The sequence below is a fragment of the Paramisgurnus dabryanus genome, chromosome 3 (assembly GCF_030506205.2).
Source record: "Paramisgurnus dabryanus chromosome 3, PD_genome_1.1, whole genome shotgun sequence".
NCBI lineage: Eukaryota > Metazoa > Chordata > Actinopteri > Cypriniformes > Cobitidae > Paramisgurnus > Paramisgurnus dabryanus.
In genome coordinates this window covers 731,573-750,685 of record NC_133339.1, presented here as the reverse complement: position 1 = coordinate 750,685, position 19,113 = coordinate 731,573, and the positions used below count along the sequence as shown (strand labels likewise).

At 37.0% G+C, this 19,113-nt stretch overlaps 1 protein-coding gene across 1 annotated transcript in view; it reads right to left on the bottom strand.

Annotated features, from left to right (window-relative positions):
• The window catches only part of LOC135733720 (Fc receptor-like protein 5), a 45,780-nt gene extending 29,409 nt beyond the window's left edge, over positions 1 to 16,371 (bottom strand). The window contains exons 1-3 of the mRNA XM_073813726.1: positions 16,232 to 16,371; positions 14,158 to 14,430; positions 298 to 567 (exon numbers count right to left, since the gene is read on the bottom strand). Coding sequence (XP_073669827.1) covers positions 298 to 567; positions 14,158 to 14,290 — 403 coding nt within the window. The 5' untranslated portion in view covers positions 14,291 to 14,430; positions 16,232 to 16,371. The remainder of the gene's footprint in view (positions 1 to 297; positions 568 to 14,157; positions 14,431 to 16,231) is intronic.
• Between the last annotated feature and the right edge of the window lie 2,742 nt (positions 16,372 to 19,113).

Below are 19,113 nucleotides of genomic sequence, written 5' to 3'. Positions count from 1 at the left end.
AAAAAACGATTTTAAATATAAAAAATTTAATGAATAAAATTTAAAACTTTATTATTGATTCTCTTGGACATAAATGAGCACCGATGATGAGACTTTAGAAGACGTAAAGAGCTGCTTCACCTGTAGCCTGGAAAGTAAATAAATGCTTTGCTCTAAACAACATTAACATGAGAAACAGTGTGTGTTTTGAGAGCTTTAATTTCACACGAAAGCGCATTTCTGAAAAATCTAATCAGTCATTGTGTGTTAAATATGACTTTATTGTGGATGATGATGAAAAGAGATAAACAGACTCACCTGATACTGTCAGTGTAACTGCATCACTGATGTGTGAGTATCGTAATCCATTGATATAATTTCCCCTACAGGTGTAGTTTCCAGTGTCAGACTCAGTAACAGGTCTGATTGTGTAATACTGGAGTTTATTCTGCTGGATGATTGAATCTTTATACCAGCTATACTCCCAGCTGCTGACTCCTCCTCCATTGATGACACATGTAAGAGTGACAGCTTTTCCTCTGAATACATGATCAGCAGGCCAAACAGACACTTGAGGTGTTGGTCTTTCTGTACAATCACAAACAATTCACACATATAAATGTAATTACTTAATTGCAAAAATATTTGCTTCTTTGTATAAATATAAAATATAAATAGTATTAACAAAAAAGTAAAGACATTTTATTACATATGAAAACAGTTCTGGCCTCTCGTAAATTCTTCTATTCTTATTTAATCCACAATACACACACATTCAAACTTTATCTTATACTGTTTGCTATAAACATCTGTTGTTTCTATTTGCTTGACTGACAGTCACTGAAGCAATAGCGTTACAACGCAAATAATCTAAATTTTCATTTTTAAATTAAAATGGCAAAATTCACCTACAGTTAAGTAGTTTACATTTCTGAGTTTGCTAATTATATGTATTTTTTTAATATAAGGACACATTTTCTGTAAAATAGCTTTGGAAAAATATGCCTTCATGTGAAAAGCACTAAACAAACGCTTAAACATAGTGAAGATAAACTCCCGTCTTCTTTCATTTAATTGGTTGGAATGCTTTTCAGCTCTGTAATGTGATTGGCTGGAATTCGCTCACTGAAGCTTCTGTCAACAGAAACTTTAATTTTGATTTGTCAACATTTTGACCCTGATGTGCGCTGTTAGATCACTGCACTAAGCGACTGTGTGTTTTAAAGGAGGTAGCAATGACAGCAGTGAGTTTAAGTGGGTGCAAATAAAAAACACAGTGTTGTAATTGTTATTGTCATTACTCTATAACTTACGTGCATTAAAGCAAACCGGCCTACATTGCCATGCTGCCCACTGAAACTCGGTGCTCCAGATAGCCAGTTCGCTACTGCATCCGCGTAACCTCTATATGTAGAAAAAAATCTCACTGGCCCACATAAAAAAATGGCCCGTCCGCGCTATTCACCGAGATGCACTTGTAGTTAAGGCAGAAACTAAAAAAAAATAGTTGTGATGTATGCTGGGTTTTATACTGTATCATATAATAAATAAATGAGTATGTTATTTGCCCTAAATGCCTGAATAGTCTAATGTGTATTATAAATATAATTAATCCTGGCAGTTTAGATTGAAAATCATATCCCAATGCAGGTTATCATTAGCAAAATTATACCCCAAAATCTAATTTCATACCCTAATATATTACGTTTCACCTGTTGCTGGTAGAGGCGCTAATTTAGTAAACATTTCTGTTGGTCATATTTGAGAAAATGTGCAGACGACCACATTGGTCGTATGAGTTGGAGGACTTGATGGGTTTCACAGTGAAGGCATAAGGCTAGTCCTAGTGTAGGACAGAATGTTAAACAATCAACAAGTTTGTTGATGGAGAGACCCTGTAAAGCAATAAAACTTCAATGGGTGCCATTAAATCACGTAAATTAAAATACATTCATCTGATGTTTGATTTTAATGAAAATAACATTAGGTTAATGTAATAAAGTCAACTAAAAATGTCTGGGTTATTTTTTAACCCAAAATGCTGGGTTGAGTCTGTTGGGTTGTTTTGCTGGGTTATTTACATTTTAACACTTTTTGGGTAGTTTCAGTTTTCTAGTTGTTGGGTTAAACCTGCTGGGTTATTATACTGGGTTGTTTGAAGAGGCTCACGTGCTTCGCACCCCATGTTTGAATGTGCTCAGCAACGTTCCTCGTGAAAGGACAGAGGAATGACGACTGTTTAGAGGAATGACAACTGTTACATCAGATCGCCTTTAAATTGACTCGAATAATCGTTCTAAGATGTGTAATAAGGAATATTAATATAATTTTTTGACGTTACAAAATCCCCATCACACGATTGATTATGTTAACCCTTGACAATTTCTGTAAGCCTTTAGGCTTTAAAAAAGCGAGTCAAAACCGGTACCGAACCACTTCAACTTTTGTGTCACACACGCAGATAGTTTTCCCAGCTTTGCAATAGCAGCACTATTAAATTTAATTTAGTGACAAACGAGTGGTATCTTGTCATTTGATATGGAAAGACAGACCGCGAGCACAAGTTAACTTTCCCAGCGGCGGCGGATCGCAGAGCCGGGGTCTACTCTCTCAGTGAGCGGGAGGGACAATAAACAGTCTTATTCAGTTCACCGTCGGTACGGCAGGTAACTTGTCGATAAATGAGTACAAAACAGCGTTTCCAAGAACCGGTGTCTTATATGTTTATTGCTTGGTCCTCTCTTTTAAAATGAAACAATAATTTAAGTGTTTGGACATGAACTTAAAAAGAAACGTATTTGTCACCAAGACCGAGGCTGTGTGGAAGTGACTATTGGTTAATTACCACTCGGATAAAAAACAGCTATATAGATGACAGGATTATGACACCATATCTCTGTATTGTTTTACACTGCACACCTTTGGCACTGAAATGTGGAGTTAATTTTGCATTAGGTAAAATGATGCGAGAATCCCGCTTTTAAACCACAAGTGTAAAACAGTCCTCTTCGTGTAGTTTAAAACAAACAAACCCTGGGGTTAAGCCTTAAGGTGTATCTGATATTTAACACGAGATGTTTCTGTCATTATTTTTCTATTTTACAACAACATTAATACTGAACTCACCTTTCACAGTGAGATGAACAGATGATCTTGATAGTGAAGTCTTTGGTCGTCCGTGTATCTCTGCACTACACCAGAACCGATCCTGATCAGATTGAGTAACTCCAGTGATAGTGAGAGAGTCTCTGTTTACAGTGTAATTCTCAAAGTTTAACACTTCAGTTGTGTCTTTATACCACAGATATGTCCAGTTTAATGATCTGTACTGATCCTCTATCTCACACTTCAGAGTGACTGTCTCTCCAATGATCACAGGATTGTCTGGTGTTACTCTCACTGTAGCTCTAGGTAAAGCTGAGGAAAGAAGAAAAATAAGTTATAGCTCATCACAGATCTGTTGTGTTAAATCAGATACCTGAATTTGCAAGAAATTTTAAATTAGCATAAAATGATGCCATTTGTTGTTGACATTTCTGAAGGATAATATAAAAAGAAATGTTTTAATTTAAATAAAAAATAGATTTTTTCAGAAGTCAATTAACAAATAATCCAGCACACTTTACATATGTAATTTGGTATAATTGAAACTATTGGCTATGAGCAGTGGCGGCTGGTCACTAGGGGCACTGGGGCGCCGCCCCCTTAAAGTTGGCCAGAGAGGAAAGCTACTTTAATATGTTACCATAAAGTTAAATATATAGTGCAAATTAATACAAAATAAAATCGTTTAGTTGTACAATTTCACAGTTAGTCATGTTATAAGTTATTTAAAACAATTAAAAATCAAAACTGACTTCGTTGTGTGTGTGTCTATTTTGTGTGTCTGGGGCGCACCCCTAATGAGTGTCTATGTAGGTCAGTAAAAAGGGTAAAATGTGACCTGAGGCTGAGCTCTAATTGGCTGGTTTTGGATCTGCCCTGGGGCGCAGGACTGTGCGCCCCAAATCCTCCCACTTATGTTAAGCGAATCAATATTGTTTTTAATGTTTTTTACCTCCTGTGATTGGACCGTTCTCAGAGTCTCATAACCGCGTTGGAGATTGCTGTGTTAACTGATAGCTACAGTACAGATCAGTGAAAGCAAGTGAAATATCTTGAGATGAAGGAAAATACGATTTTATCCTTACAAAATCACCCTATACAAGGTATTTAATTGATGAATAAATAAAGGATTAAGAAGCTTGGACCAGATCGACCAACGGAGTCAAATGATGGCAGTCTGTGTGCTCACCGCTTCTCATTGCAAACTGAGTTGGCTAGCTGAATATCATGTAAGTCTTGAGTTTTATTTTTTTCCGTTTGCCATTTTAAAATTTGAATGCGTGATAGACGTGCACGACATGAAATTTTGTGGGGAGTTTGAGCTTGTGTTGCATGGACATAATGAGAGCGAGAGCTCATATATATTCCGGTATATTCCGTGACTTGGTCAACTTTGTTGTTGTTAGTTTTGTTGTTGTAGAGTTTAAAAAAGCACCCAGAAAACCACTGTTTTTAAGGGAACTTCAAGAACTGTGCAGATTGAGCTGATGGACTGTATGTACTTAGTCTGTTGTGAGGGAAAAATGTGCTTGTGCTATTGCTATAAAAGCAAAAAGAAACGTACGGGCCTGTGATTAGGCAACTTTAGTGTCTCTTTTTGTGTGTGTTCGGTCGCGGACTTTTAAACTAAAAGTCTTTGACGGAGAAAATTTTAAGCAGGATATATCTGAACGTCATTTTGGCAGATTGCCCATACAACTTAACTTTGATAATGTAATTACTATGCATGTCCAGTTGGTGGCAGTGTGTTGCTCAAATGACGCCCTGGTTTCTAAACATTCTCGCGATATTTTGATGTCATACACCGATTGGTCTGCGCATCACTGCTGAAGTTAAACATTACAAGGTACGCTGCAACCAGACGCCTGTCTAAGGTAAAGATACCAAATATATTGACGAGTCTGCATTAATCTGCCTTCATGCGTTTATTACACAAGAAGGTTTCAGATGAGTTTAGTTCAATTCAGATTTTTACACGTGTATTGATATTTTAATCGCAGTAGTGTTTTGGATTTGTTCATATTTGCCTGTTCAGCATACAGCTCGTGTGTTTTATCGCCTCCGCTGTCACTGTGAGATAAAAAAACATTCATTCATCTGCTTCATGTGATGTTAAACATGTAAAGTGATGCACGGTCTCTGTTTATCTGTTCTCTAAACAAATAAATAAACACATTTGACTTGTATGCTCGTCTTGTAAGTTTATGATTAGAAATGGACATGTGAACGGAAATGAAGATAATTAAAACATGAAATGACCAATAATAACTGACTGTGATGGACTCTTTACATTTACAATGCTGTTTATCAAAAAAATGACGGAGATCGAAAAAGTCTATCGCAACCTCTGTGTGTGTGTCTGTGTTAGGGTGACCACCCGTCCCGCATAGCGCGTGCGCGCACAGCATTTGAAGCACAATTCATGCGTCCCGCAAATTGAGACCGTGTCACGCATAATCAATGCTTGCTAAAAAAAAAGTTGGTAGCTCTATATCAGGAGTGGGGAACCTTGGGTCCTGGAGGGCCACTGTCCTGCAGAGTTTAGTTCCAACCCTAACCAAACACACCTGAATTTCATTTCCAAGTAATCCTGAAGACTTGAATTAGATTTTTCAGGTGTGTTTAATTAGGGTTGGAACTAAACTCTGCAGGCCAATGGCCCTCCAGGACCAGAGTTCCCCACCCCTGCTCTATATCCTCGAGCCCCAGGCAGCTAAACGAACATTAATTGACGGTTCAGGCTCGCTCGCCACTCGCTACTCGCACGCTACTGTTACCCCTCAGTTACACTGCTGACTAGGTTGTTTTCAACTTTTTTGTTGTTGTCATGACGGCGCAGTGCGCACACAGCCACGCACGTGCGTAACTTTTAGATGCACGCTTTCCAATTTGAAAAATGGAGAAACAGACTGAGTCTGACTCTGCACTGCCATCATCAATTATAAAGAGAAGGTGTGGGTACAAGAAAGACTGGGAAAATAAATATTTGTGCTTGAAAGTCCATAAGATGTCCCCAGAACAGTTTCTTTCCTGTGCCTGCCTTTACTAACATGCAAGTTCACCATCATTCCTCCCCCTTCTCGTTCGTGAACCTGGAGTTATGAGTTAAGACTTTTTTTTAACTGTTCCAGTGTTGTTTAGGAACTACAATTCGTGTTAATCCTATAATTTTATATTATAATTTATTTAAAGTGAATAAATTGTAATGAAAATTAAAATTATAATAAATAGGCTAGCTAAAGTAAATTGTAAGTGGAAGTTCATCTGTCAATTCATTGAATGTTAAAAATATTATGAATCTTTAAAGAAAATTTACACATTGGTTGGCCTATTCATGAGCATACATCATGTTTAGGGGAATAGGGCATTATTAATATGCCATGTACACTGCAAATAAAGATTTTAAAGAAAAAAATCTTAGTAGGCTATGTGTGTCTTGTTTTTAGTAAAAATATCTAAAAATTCTTAAATAAAGATGCTTTTTCTTGATGAGCAAAATGACCCAAGAAAATAAGTCAAATTTTTGGACCAAAAATATCGAATTTAAGTGATTTTGTGCATAGAACAAGCAAAAAAAAATCTGCCAATGAATTTTTCTTGAATTTGGTGTTAAGATAAATGTTCAAGATTTTTGTTTTGCTTACCCTATTGGCAGATTTTTTTTTTTGCTTTTTTATGCACAAAATCACTTAAATTTGATATTTTTGGTCTAAAAACTAGAGTTATATTCTTGGGTCGTTTTGCTCATCAAGAAAAAGCATTTTAATTTAAGAATTGTTAGATATTTTTACTGAAATCAATACAAAAATACTAAGATTTTTTTTTTGAAAATCATTTTTGTTTTGCAGTCTAAGGTGGTATGTGCTAGAAATGGGTAAACCACTATAAATAAATCTGCCCGTGGGTTGGGTGCACCGCCGAGCCAGGGAGTGTCCCACATTGTCCCTCAGAAACATACCTATTTCCCCCCTTTGGGCTTATTAGCAGGTGGTCACCCTAGTCTGTGTGTGAATGATTACCTTGATATTAGTTCATTACAGATTCATAGTACATTTATTTTGTGCATTTGATTTCAACTGTAACATTTTCAGCATTTTAGCTAAGCAGATTCCTAATGATATTCATCACCTGATAAATGGCTATTAACAGTACTGCATTACTACAGTAAAAGTTTGATTTTGAGTGTGTTTTTTGGAAGCATGATAAATTTCAACCAAATCCATTTTGTTGACACAGATAAAACATTGTGAATAAGCATGAATGAAAAAAAAATACTAAAACATTTTAAAATTATATTGCAAAAAACTGGAAGACAAACGCAAAGTTATCAAAATCACATAGAAAATCATGTTTTTCTCCTTTATATTAATTTATAAAGTTTTTTTTCTCTCTGATATTTTCTGCTCATATTTTCAGTTTTTGGTATGCCTATGCTGTTTATCTCTTGCTCTTATTTCCTCATTCTGCGCTTGCTTTTCCAAAAACTGTTGTTAGAGTTTTATGTAAATCAGGATGGGCTTTATAGAGTCATCATTGTTTCACTAGTTTTAGATTGACAGCTCCTACTCTAGCCAATCAGCCAAATGAAGACACTCCATGCGTCTAATGGCTGCTGATCCATTTTGATTTTGATTTTAGTCTGAAGTGATAATAAAAAGATTTCTGGAAGGGCTGTATCCATCCACATGGATTGAAGAGGCATTTCAAAAACACATTCCAAATTGTTAAAAATTTGTTGTAATTATGCGGCTGGCTGCCGGTAACTTACTGTAGAACAGTGGTTCTCAATCCTGGTCCTGGAAGCTCACTGCTCTGCACATTTTGTATGTCTCCCTTATTTAACACAGCTGATTCATATCATCAGCTCATTAGCAGAGATCTCATTGAATTGAACAGAGTCTGTCAGATAAGAGAGAGAGATACAAAATGTGCAGAGCAGTGGGCCTCCAGGACCAGGATTGAGAACCACTGCTGTAAAAAAGAAAAACTGAAAATGTTTCATGTTCATTTAACTTTGAACAAACTGTTGCCTGCTGCCAGTAGGCAACCATGACTAACCTTAATAAAGGACAAATAAAGGACAAATGTTTCATCCAAAAATAAATCAACACATTCATTCCTGACCTTTAACAGAGAGAGTCACATGATCACTGTACTGTGAGGATGAGGGTCGTCCATCTTTCTCTCCTCTACACCAGAACTTATCCTGATATGATGGTGATCTGATGGTGTAGATGTTTCCCTCAAACACTGAAGTTCCAGTTGTGTCTTTATACCACTTAAATGTCCAGTTACTGTACTGATCTATCTCACACTTCAGAGTGACTGTCTCTCCAGTGAACACAGATCTGTCTGGTGTTACTCTCACTGTAGCTCTGGGTAAAGCTGAGGAAAGAAGAAAATTTGATTGAAACTAACACTAATACAACATGATTACATACTAAGGCTTTTCGCACTTGAAATTGTTAACTCCATGTCATTATAAACACTGTTAAATGTAACCCTGGGTTATCTGATATCACACTGCTCATACTTTACAAGGGGTCAAAAAACCCTATTGTTTCACAGTGTACATTAAAACCTGGGTTAATGTTAATCTGCATATTTGCTTTGTCAACAGAATGACTGAATAAATATAGCAGTGTTCATTTAATTAGATGAATACAGTGCACCTCTGCTTTATTTGTGTCATGCTCAGTGGTGGCTGGTCAATAGTTGGCTAGAGGGGAAACGTCTCGGTTACGTATGTAACCACGGTTCCCTGATGGAGGGAACGAGACTGTCCGTGTGTCTCAATTCGTTCCCTAGCTCCCGAGGTCGTGAATCAGTATATCGTGTACACAGGTTCGGGCACTGGTAAGGACCCTAGCTCACTTCACATTGGGACAATGTTCACTTATTTTTCTGTCACGTGGCTGCTTAAGCGCGTTGTGATTATTCACAGCTGTTACTCATCAACAACCGGCAAAACCAACATCTCTCTGACTTAATTTTAAAAAACAGTACATTGTGGAAAATGCTGTCATTATTCTCTTACATATCTGTGCATAAAATTGGAGGCATATAATTACATTTTAAATGTAATAAATATATTTACAATTTTAAATAAATATTATTATTTTAAATATTGAGTAGATTGTGGTCCCTTACTGTGTAGCAATGTGTGTTTATATTTACAACTAAAACAAACGTTTGTCTTTATAAAAGTTCTGTTACATTTCATAAAGTTTATTGAGTTGGATCACGTGATGTTCGGGTGGCGAGCGTCAGAAAAGGTCACGTGATTTCCGGTTAGGGAACATAGGAAACATCGATGCTCACTGGTTTTTGCGTTGCATTGTGGGAATTTTTAGGGAACGAACGTTCCAGTGCACTGAACGGATTTTGCGATTGAGACAGCCCTTAAAATGGCCGACTCCCTGATCAGTGCCCTGACTACTGAACAAGGGAGCTGATTGAGACACACGGTGTGTCTATGACGACAGTATGTGGTGTGCTCTTGAGAGCCAATCTGGTCTGACTGGTGTGTAAAACGCCAATGAAATTGCGCAAATGGTATTAGCATACCAGTCTTCAACCACATTTACGTGTATAAAAGAAGAAGAGATGCATCCATTTATTTGCTTGTGAGGAGCTTGATGAGGCTCAGCGGAATGAGCAGTGTATCGTTCCCTTCATCAGGGAACCGTGGTTACATACGTAACCGAGACATTACCTTTCTGTCGTTCACTCGACACTGTGTCGATGGCGACAGTATAGGGTCCCTATGTGAAACGCCACAACTTTGTCTCATGTCTTGACCTCAAAAAGACTTAGCCGCAGGGTACTGAAGTATACCGGGAATGTGCCAAAAAAAAGTATAGAAAAAGGGGCACTACAGAGACCATCCCTCACCCAGTGGAGGAGCCTGTATGGAATAGACCATGGTCTCAGCTGTTGGGAAGAATCACATGTCAAAAAATGTGTCAGGAACTCACAAAGCAGAGGAGACACTGAAGCAAGTTTATCACTGGGGAACACTATTTATGTGAGATAGTGGTGACAAAATGACTCGATATGAATCTCAGTACTGGCATAATTCAGAAATACTGAACCGATAAAGACTGCTCCACTCAGTCTATATCAGGAAAGCCGATGATGGAAAGGTACCAACCCATTCGATAGAAGGGTATGTTGGTATAGGGCCCTACTCACCTAAGAACGGAAGAGAGTGCTTGGGATGCGAGATGCCTAGTCAGTCACCGGGCTAGTTGTTGTTACCCTGGAGGACCCGGTGAATAAAAAAATAACACGTGCGAAACACTGAATTTTTTTTTAAATTATATTGCATAAAACTGGAAGACAAATGCAAAGTTATCCAAATCGCATACAAAATCATCTTTTCCTCCTTTATATTATTTTATAAAGTTTTTTCTTCTCTCTTATATTTTCTGCTCATAATTTCAATTTGTTTTTGTTTACTTGCTGTTTTTCTCTTGCTCTTATTTCCAAAATTGAAGTTAAGATTTTTATGTAAATCAGGGTGGGATTTAGATTTACCATTGGTCCACTAGTTTTAGATTGACAGCTCCTACTCTAGCCAATCAGCCAAAGAGTGAGTTGACGACACTCCATGCGACTCATGGCTACTGATCCATTTCGGATCGCATTTTAGTCTGAAGTGATAATAAAAAGATTTCTGGAAGGGCGGTATCCGTCCACATGGATTGAAAAAGCATTTTAAAAAAACATGTTTCAAATTTTCTTAGACACAAACCAAAAATTTTACAAATATTGTTTACTTTCATCACAACATATTCACCCATGTCTAACCTCAGTCAATCTATAAATAAAAGGCTGATTTAAAATCTTTTTTCAACCCAAAAAGAAAACCAATGGTTGCATTATACATTATTTTTGTCAAATAAAGTGACTAAAACTGGCAATACATTTTTTGACAAATAAATGAAAAATGTATCCTCAAAAAATAAATCAAACACATTCACTACTGACCTTTAACAGAGAGAGTCACATGATCACTGTACTGTGAGGATGAGGGTCGTCCATCTCTCTCTCCTCTACACCTGAACTTATCCTGATCTGATGGTGATCTGATGGTGTAGATGTTTCCCTTAAACACTGAAGTTCCAAATCTGCCTTTATACCACAGATATCTCCAGTCACTGTACTGATCCTCTATCTCACACTTCAGAGTGACTGTCTCTCCAGTGAACACAGATATGTCTGATGTTACTCTCACTGTAGCTCTGGGTAAAGCTGAGGAAAGAAGAAAATGAGATTAACACTAACTCTCATACAGACAAGGTTGAAAAGGCTTTCACATTTAAAATTGAAAAACTCAATGTTATTATAAACACTGGTAAATGTAACCTTTCAAGTGTATGTGTTTATTTACATGTGGAACATGAACACAAACACGAACATGATGTTAGATTGCGCACTGTAAACACAATAAAAATAGCAGTGTTCATTTATTTAGATAAATCCAGTGCACGTATGCTTTATTTGTGACCCTCTTTACTAACCAATGGGGCTTCTTTAAAGGATTTGGCACTAGATGCCGTGAGACTCCTGCTGGAGAGGAACAAAGCTGTGCACATGTCGTTCCCCAACCTTGAAAAGGCATTTGTCATGATCCCCCATGACCACATCTGGCACTCACTTCGATCCCATGGAGTCCCTAAAACCTACGTGCATTGGGTGCAACTCCTACAAGAACGTCACCAGTGCAGTCAGATGCGCAGTGGGTGTATCACTGCCATTTCCCATCAGCGTTGGAGTGAATCAAGGATCGGCCCTGTCACCACTCCTGTTCATCATGTTCATGGACACGATCACTGCCGACCTGCACACGTTCCTGCCATGGTCAATTCTTTATACGGAAGACATCTTCCTCTCAGATGAAAAAAGAGGAGAAGTGGAAAGACAAACTTGCCTGTGAAAGGAACATTTGGACGAAAACGGGATGAGGCTCAACATCAAAAAGACGGAGTACATGGAGTGTGGCCCCCGAACCGACGGCACCATCAGCATTGACAAAGAAAATCTGAAGAAACTGACGGACTTCAAGTACCTGGACTCCACCATCAGCTCAGATGGAAGCATCACAACTGATGTGAGGTCACGAGTCAATGCGGCATGGATGAATTGGAGGCAAGTCATCGGAGTCCTCTGTGATCAGAAAATGCGGGATAGACAGAAGGGCAAAATCTAAAAGACCATCTTCGGTAGCCGGTGACTGGTGGCACTCTATGGATCGGAGTGTTGGCCAGCCACATCTGCACACGAACAAGCCCTCCGCACTATGGAGATGAGGATGCTCAGATGGAGCCTCGGACTCACTCGATAGGACCGTGTCATGAACAAAGATGTCCAGAAGCAAATTGGTGTGGCCCCCATTTTGGACAAGATGCTTGAAGCAAGGCTGGGGTGGTACGGCAAAGTGAAGAGTCATCAGTGACCAAGACTGCAATGCGTATTGAGCCAGAAGAAGCGGTGGATGGATTGAATAAATGAAGACATGAAGATGGTCAACGCCTCCCTGGACCGAACCAAATGGAGAAGAACAATGCGGGAACAATGTTAGGAAGAAGAGAAAGACCTACTGAAGGGCAATGAATGAAGATACAGTTTCATGACAAGTGCGTCTACACATCTTGTTCATTATATCATCACAATATTGGAGCTTTGTTTCCTGTCTGACATTATTGGACAAACTGATTAATCCAGGTGTACCTGACCCCAATAGTCACAAACAAACTGATTAATCCAGGTGTGTCTGACCTCAGTGGTCACAACAACAATAATCAGACACACCTGGATTAATCAGTTTGTCCAATAATGGCAGATGGGAAACAAGGAGCTGGCTGAGGTTCAGGAAGTAGTGCAGCTGGGCATAAAGCCTATTGATTGTTTTAATAGATCTTTAAATGTTTTTGGGTTTTTTTTTGTATTTTAAATTAGCCCTTTAGATTACCGATGTATGCAGGTAGTAATTTAATATAACAACTACATTTCCTTTGCCTGCATAAACTGTTCATTTCCTTTTTAAATAACATCGTCAACGTTGTTGCTGTTTTATTACAGTACAGCGGAAAATTCATCATGGGGGACAAAATAAATTGCAAATAAAGATTTTAATACAGGTTAAAGTTTTAATCTAAGATGTGTTAATCAGTGTTTAAATTTAAGTGGTGTAACACAACTCGAATTAAAATTAAACTGGGATCAACAAACCTCAGATTAGCTCTAAAATCTGCTTAATTTAATCCTTGTTGGTGCAACCCACCTTAATGTATCTGATAATTATCACATGAGATGCTTCTGTCTTTATTTCCTCATTATATAGCAACATTAAACTCACCCTTCACATTGAGATAAACAGCAGAGCTTGATAGTGAAGTCTGTGGTCGTCCGTGTATCTCTGCCCTACAGTTGAACTCATCCTGATCAGATTCAGTAACTCGAGTGATAGTGAGAGAGTCTCCGTTTACAGTGGAATGCTTAGAGTTAAATACTTCAGTTGTGTCTTTATACCACACATATCTCCAGTTACTGTACTGATCCTCTATCTCACACTTCAGAGTGACTGTCTCTCCAGTGAACACAGATCTGTCTGGTGTTACTCTCACTGTAATGCTGGGTAAAGCTGTAAAAATAATAAAATATTTAATCAGGGCTTTAGTACACACACATTACACAATTTATAAGCAGCAGACTCATTGTTTGGTATTTTTTATTTATATAAAATGTAAAGTTTCAGTTTTGGATGCTAGTTGGACTACAGTTGTGATGAGATAAGCATATACAGTGTGTGTTATGAGAGCTTTAATTTCCCACGACAACGCATTTATGTTTGTACAGGAAAGGTTATAAATATATTAGAAATATTCAAAACAATCCCACATATTTGTCTTAAAATATCTGCTGTTTTTTTATGTGTCTTATTTTATAATTAAAATGTATTCAATGTGTTTGTGACCTGGTTTAAACCTAAAAAAATCTAATTTGTCATTATGTTTTGAATATGACTTTATATTGTGTATGATGATGAAAACAGATAAACAGACTCACCTGATACTGTCAGTGTAACTGCATCACTGATGTCTGAGTATTGTGGTCCATTGGTCTCATTTCCTCTACAGGTGTATTTACCTGCGTCAGACTCAGTAACAGATCTGATTGTGTAATTCTGAAGGTCACTCATGTTGTCAAATGATGAATCTTTATGCCAGCTGTACTGCCAGCTGCTGACGACTCCTCTATTGATGACACATGTGAGATTGACAGTTTCTCCTCTGTATACATCTTCACCAGGCCAAACAAACACTTCAGGTGTTGGTCTTTCTGTACAATGACAAACAATTCACACATATTAATGTAATTACTTAATTGCAAAACATATTTGCTGTTTTACATTACAAGTTTTAACCTCTGTAATTGTAATTACCACTTGTTCAGTGTTTTAGAAAATTATGTTCATGACGCAATTTATTACTACAGTATGTTCTGTAATTGAATTTCACAAAGTGAAGAAATGGTGAACCACCGCTGATGTCAACATCCAATCACAGCAGAGTTTACTGAAACTCTACAGACTCTAATTATTATACTGTTAAAGACTTGATGATTACTGCAAGTAATATCTAACATTAAGAAAAGGTTGATGAGGATTTCTGGTTCCCAGAATGCTTTGCATGAGGCGGTTATTTTATAGTTTTATTCTGTAAAGATAAAGACTTGTTCCTGATCAATGTTCATTTTGAACAAACTATAGCCGGTAACACTATAATTTTTTACAGTGTAGTCTTATTTCTGTAATATTAATAAACATATATATTATTGTAATTTAAAATGTATTTGTTAAAACCATTTTATTGTACTCAAATAAACAATATATTTTTGAAAAAGTATTTTATTTATTTAAATAATTACATAATCAAGAAAATATGTTTCATTAATGTTAAAGTTTTGGATTGGGTCAATTTGATATATTTATTCACATTTTTAGACTGTCCTCCAAAAATTACAACCTAATAGTTTGTTTGTGCCATGATACGCACCATGATACAACGTCAAGGGACGTATAAGGGATTAGTGCCCTCTAGCGACCAAATCTTATACGACCTGTGGTTTAATGTTTTTTATCTTATACATCAGAATAGACTCATTTTATATTCTGCATTTGTAAATGTAGACATAGTTTCATGAACATTTATGATTTTAAAGATATTCTGGAGCATCTAACCCCGCCCTTAACTTACCCTAAACCCAACTGGTTCACAATCATAAAACACAACACTCAAGTAAAAGTATAGTAACTGGTATTTATAGCATAAATTGACAAAAAAAAACAACAGTATAAAAGTATTACAAACAATTTGTTTTGCAAGCCGAAGCCATACGATCACTTTACGATCCGATGTGGTTCCAACTGACTGTACATTTCTTTATTCACCCCATGTTTCAGGGCGCAGAGGTGGTTTGATGGTCATTTAAAAAAAATAATATTAGTCATTGCTGTTGCTCTATTTCCTCTGCGACATACAGCAGTTTTGAAGTTTTGCTGATACAGCTTGACTGCAATGGCATGGTTTTATTAGCAGTAATCTACCGCCCTCCTCACTCAAATAAGGATTTTAGTCATGAATTGACTGAGAGTTCCTGAGTGAAATCTCCACTAAATATGACAATTTTTTTCTTGGTTGGTGACCTCAAAATACATGTTTGCTGCAACTCTAAGCCTTAAGTGCGGGACTTTTTTAATCTAGTGCAATGGGTGAAAACTCCCACACATATTCATGGCCACATACTAGATTTAGTAATCTCATATGGTTTTGCTATCTCTGATGTTAACGTATCTGACACTCTGCTCTTGGACCATAGTCTAGGGCTGCAGCTATCGATTCTTGTTTTAATCGATTAACCTCGGTGCTCAGGCCCTAAATAAACAAGGAAACAACATGGCATGCAGAAACAAACATGGCCACAGAACATGCATGGGACTGCCACAAGGATAAAAAAAACACTGCACACTTTCGACATTGAAATATGAGGTTAATTCTGCATTAGGTAAATTAATGTATTTAACATGAGATGTTTCTGTCATTATTTCTCTATTTTACAACAACATTAACACTAAAATTACCTTTAACAGTGAGACGAACAGATGAGCTTGATAGTGAAGTCTTTGGTCGTCCGTGTATCTCTGCACTACAGCTGAACTCCTTCTTATCAGATTCAGTAACTCCAGTGATAGTGAGAGAGTCTCTGTTTACAGTGTATTGCCCAAAGTTTAACACTTCAGTTGTGCCTTTACTCCACTGATATGTCCAGTTTAATGATCTGTATTGATCCTCTATCTCACACTTCAGAGTGACTGTCTCTCCAGTGATCACAGGACTTTTTGGTGTAACACTCACTGTCGCTCTGGGTAAAGCTGAGGAAGAAGAAAATGAAGTTAAAATCTCATCACAGATCTGTTGTGTTAAATCAGAAACCTGAATTTTTCAAGAAATTTTAAATTATCATAAAATGATGCCATTTGTTGTTGACATATATGAAGGATAATATAAAAAGTTTTAATTTAAATAAAAAAAGAGATTTTTTTAAGAAGTCTTTTGATCTTTTTCTTTCACTGTCAGAAAACGATCACCTGTGAATTTGTGAACAGTTTTGATGTGTTTTCATAAAAATACTGGACAAAGAGTGTTTTGGAATCGTGATAAATTTCAACCAAATCCAACCATATCATATTTTAGATCACTGTCTTGTAACCTAAAGCCATTTTGAAACATGTCAACTCCCAGTACAGTAACTGTTAGCTTGACAACATTTTTACAGGGGGTTTTACAGCAGGGTTTGATACAGTAACACAGTGTTATACAATGATTATGCATTGAATGCAATGAAAACAATGTAAATCAAAATGATAACTGTAAATACAATATTAGCAGAAATAATTTCTTAATTTTGCGGCCCTTTTAAAAATATATATTCATGTGTTGATGTACAATACAAGGATGTTAGATGAAGAATAATGGTTAAATGGATGTGTGTAAATCCATCTATTATAGACAGATCTAGAAACAGGAACAACCCCTAGTATTTAGATAGAATCGTAGTGAATTATTTGTGTTCAAATATATTTTTTTACGATGAACCCTACTTGGGGTAAGTTATAACATTTGTACTTCAGTCACTGTTATTATATGAGAACGGTGGGTTCAATAAACAAACTTTAAGTGTTCATTTGTAGGAGAGATGCGTGTGAGGCTTGTGTACAAGTATAATTAATCTAAATCAAATGTTTTCTTGAAAGATTAAGCCAAAAGGAGTTATAATAAGTTGTGCTCCGCTCCATGGGCTAAATAATCCATCTAATATATTGTGGTCACAGGTCAAAAAGTAAGTGTGAATGAATAAATTATTAAAGCACGAATAACTAAAACATTTTAAAATTATATTGCACAAAACAGGAAGACGAATGCAAAGTTATCCAAATCATATAGAAAATCAAATAAAGTTACTAAAACTGGCAATAAATTTTTTTACAAATAAATGACAAATGTTTCCTCAAAAAAATAAATCAATCACATTCATTACTGACCTTTAACAGTGAGAGTCACATGATCACTGTCCTGTGAGGATGAGGGTCGTCCATCTCTCTCTCCTATACACCAGAACTCATCCTGATCTGATGGTGATCTGATGGTGTAGATGTTTCCCTCAAACACTGAAGTCCCAGTTGTGTCTTTATACCACAGATATCTCCAGTTTCTGTACTGATCCTCTATCTCACACTTCAGAGTGACTGTCTCTCCAGTGAACACAGATCTGTCTGGTGTTACTCTCACTGTAACTCTGGGTAAAGCTGAGGAAAGAAGAAAATGAGATTGAAACTAACACTAATACAACATGACTACTGGCAAAAGGCTTTTCTTACTTGAAATAGTTAACTCCATGTCATTATAAACACTGGTAAATGTAACCCTGGTTATCTGTTTAAAGGCAGAGTGCACAATGTTTAAAAGCCAATGTTGATATTTGAAATCACCTTAAAAAACACGCCCCTACCCCAATAGAATCTGGAACTTCTTTTGATAGACCCATCCCACACATACGCAATCCTGGCAAGGATGTCGATTAGTAGAAACGTCCCTTACTGCTGATTGGCTACAAGTATTTTGGTAATCGGCCCGACTCCCTTTTCCAAAGCGTTTTTCAAACACTGTGCACTCCGCCTTTAACATTTCACACTGCTCATACTTTACAAGGGGTCAAAAACCTTTGCTGTTTCACAATGTACATTAAAGGCTCTCTAAGCGAATCTGCGAGACGTTAGTTATTGTTGACGTTTGAACTGTTTTCAAACAGACGGAGCGTAGCTAACTCCTCCCCCTCCCTTCCGTGCTTTCATGAACGCGCCCAACCCCCACCCCCAAATCCTTTATGTCGTTTATTGGCTGGAATACTTTGTTTTGTTTTGTGCTGCTAGGATTTGTTGATATTGCCGTTTGTGAAGCCTGGGCTGTCTACAGAGATCGCGTTTTTTTACAGTTTGATCAGCGGACAGGCAGCAAGCAGATAGTGAGGAGATGTTTCCGGTATGTAACAAAAAATGTTTTATGGTCTAAAACGCGTCAATTCGCTTAGAGAACCTTTAAAGTCTGGGTTAATATTTTAAAGGTTCTGTTTTTCCTGATCCCATTTTTCAATCTTTAGTTAGTGTATAATGTTGCTGTTAGAGCATAAATAATACCTGCAAAATGACAAACCTCAAAGTTCACTGCCAAGCAATAAATTTTCTTTAACAGAATTCCCCTTTCAAAGCTTACAGCGAATGTCCGGTTGGACTAGAGCCCTCTACTTCCTTATTGAATGATGTCAATATAAGATGATTACCTATGGTGGGAATTTTGATTTATTTGAAGTGAATCGTTTATTTTCAGTTCGTTCACCAAAAAGATTTATTCAGATTCGTTCACTTATTCTTTTTGTGACAATTTCTTTGTATTACAAACATACACG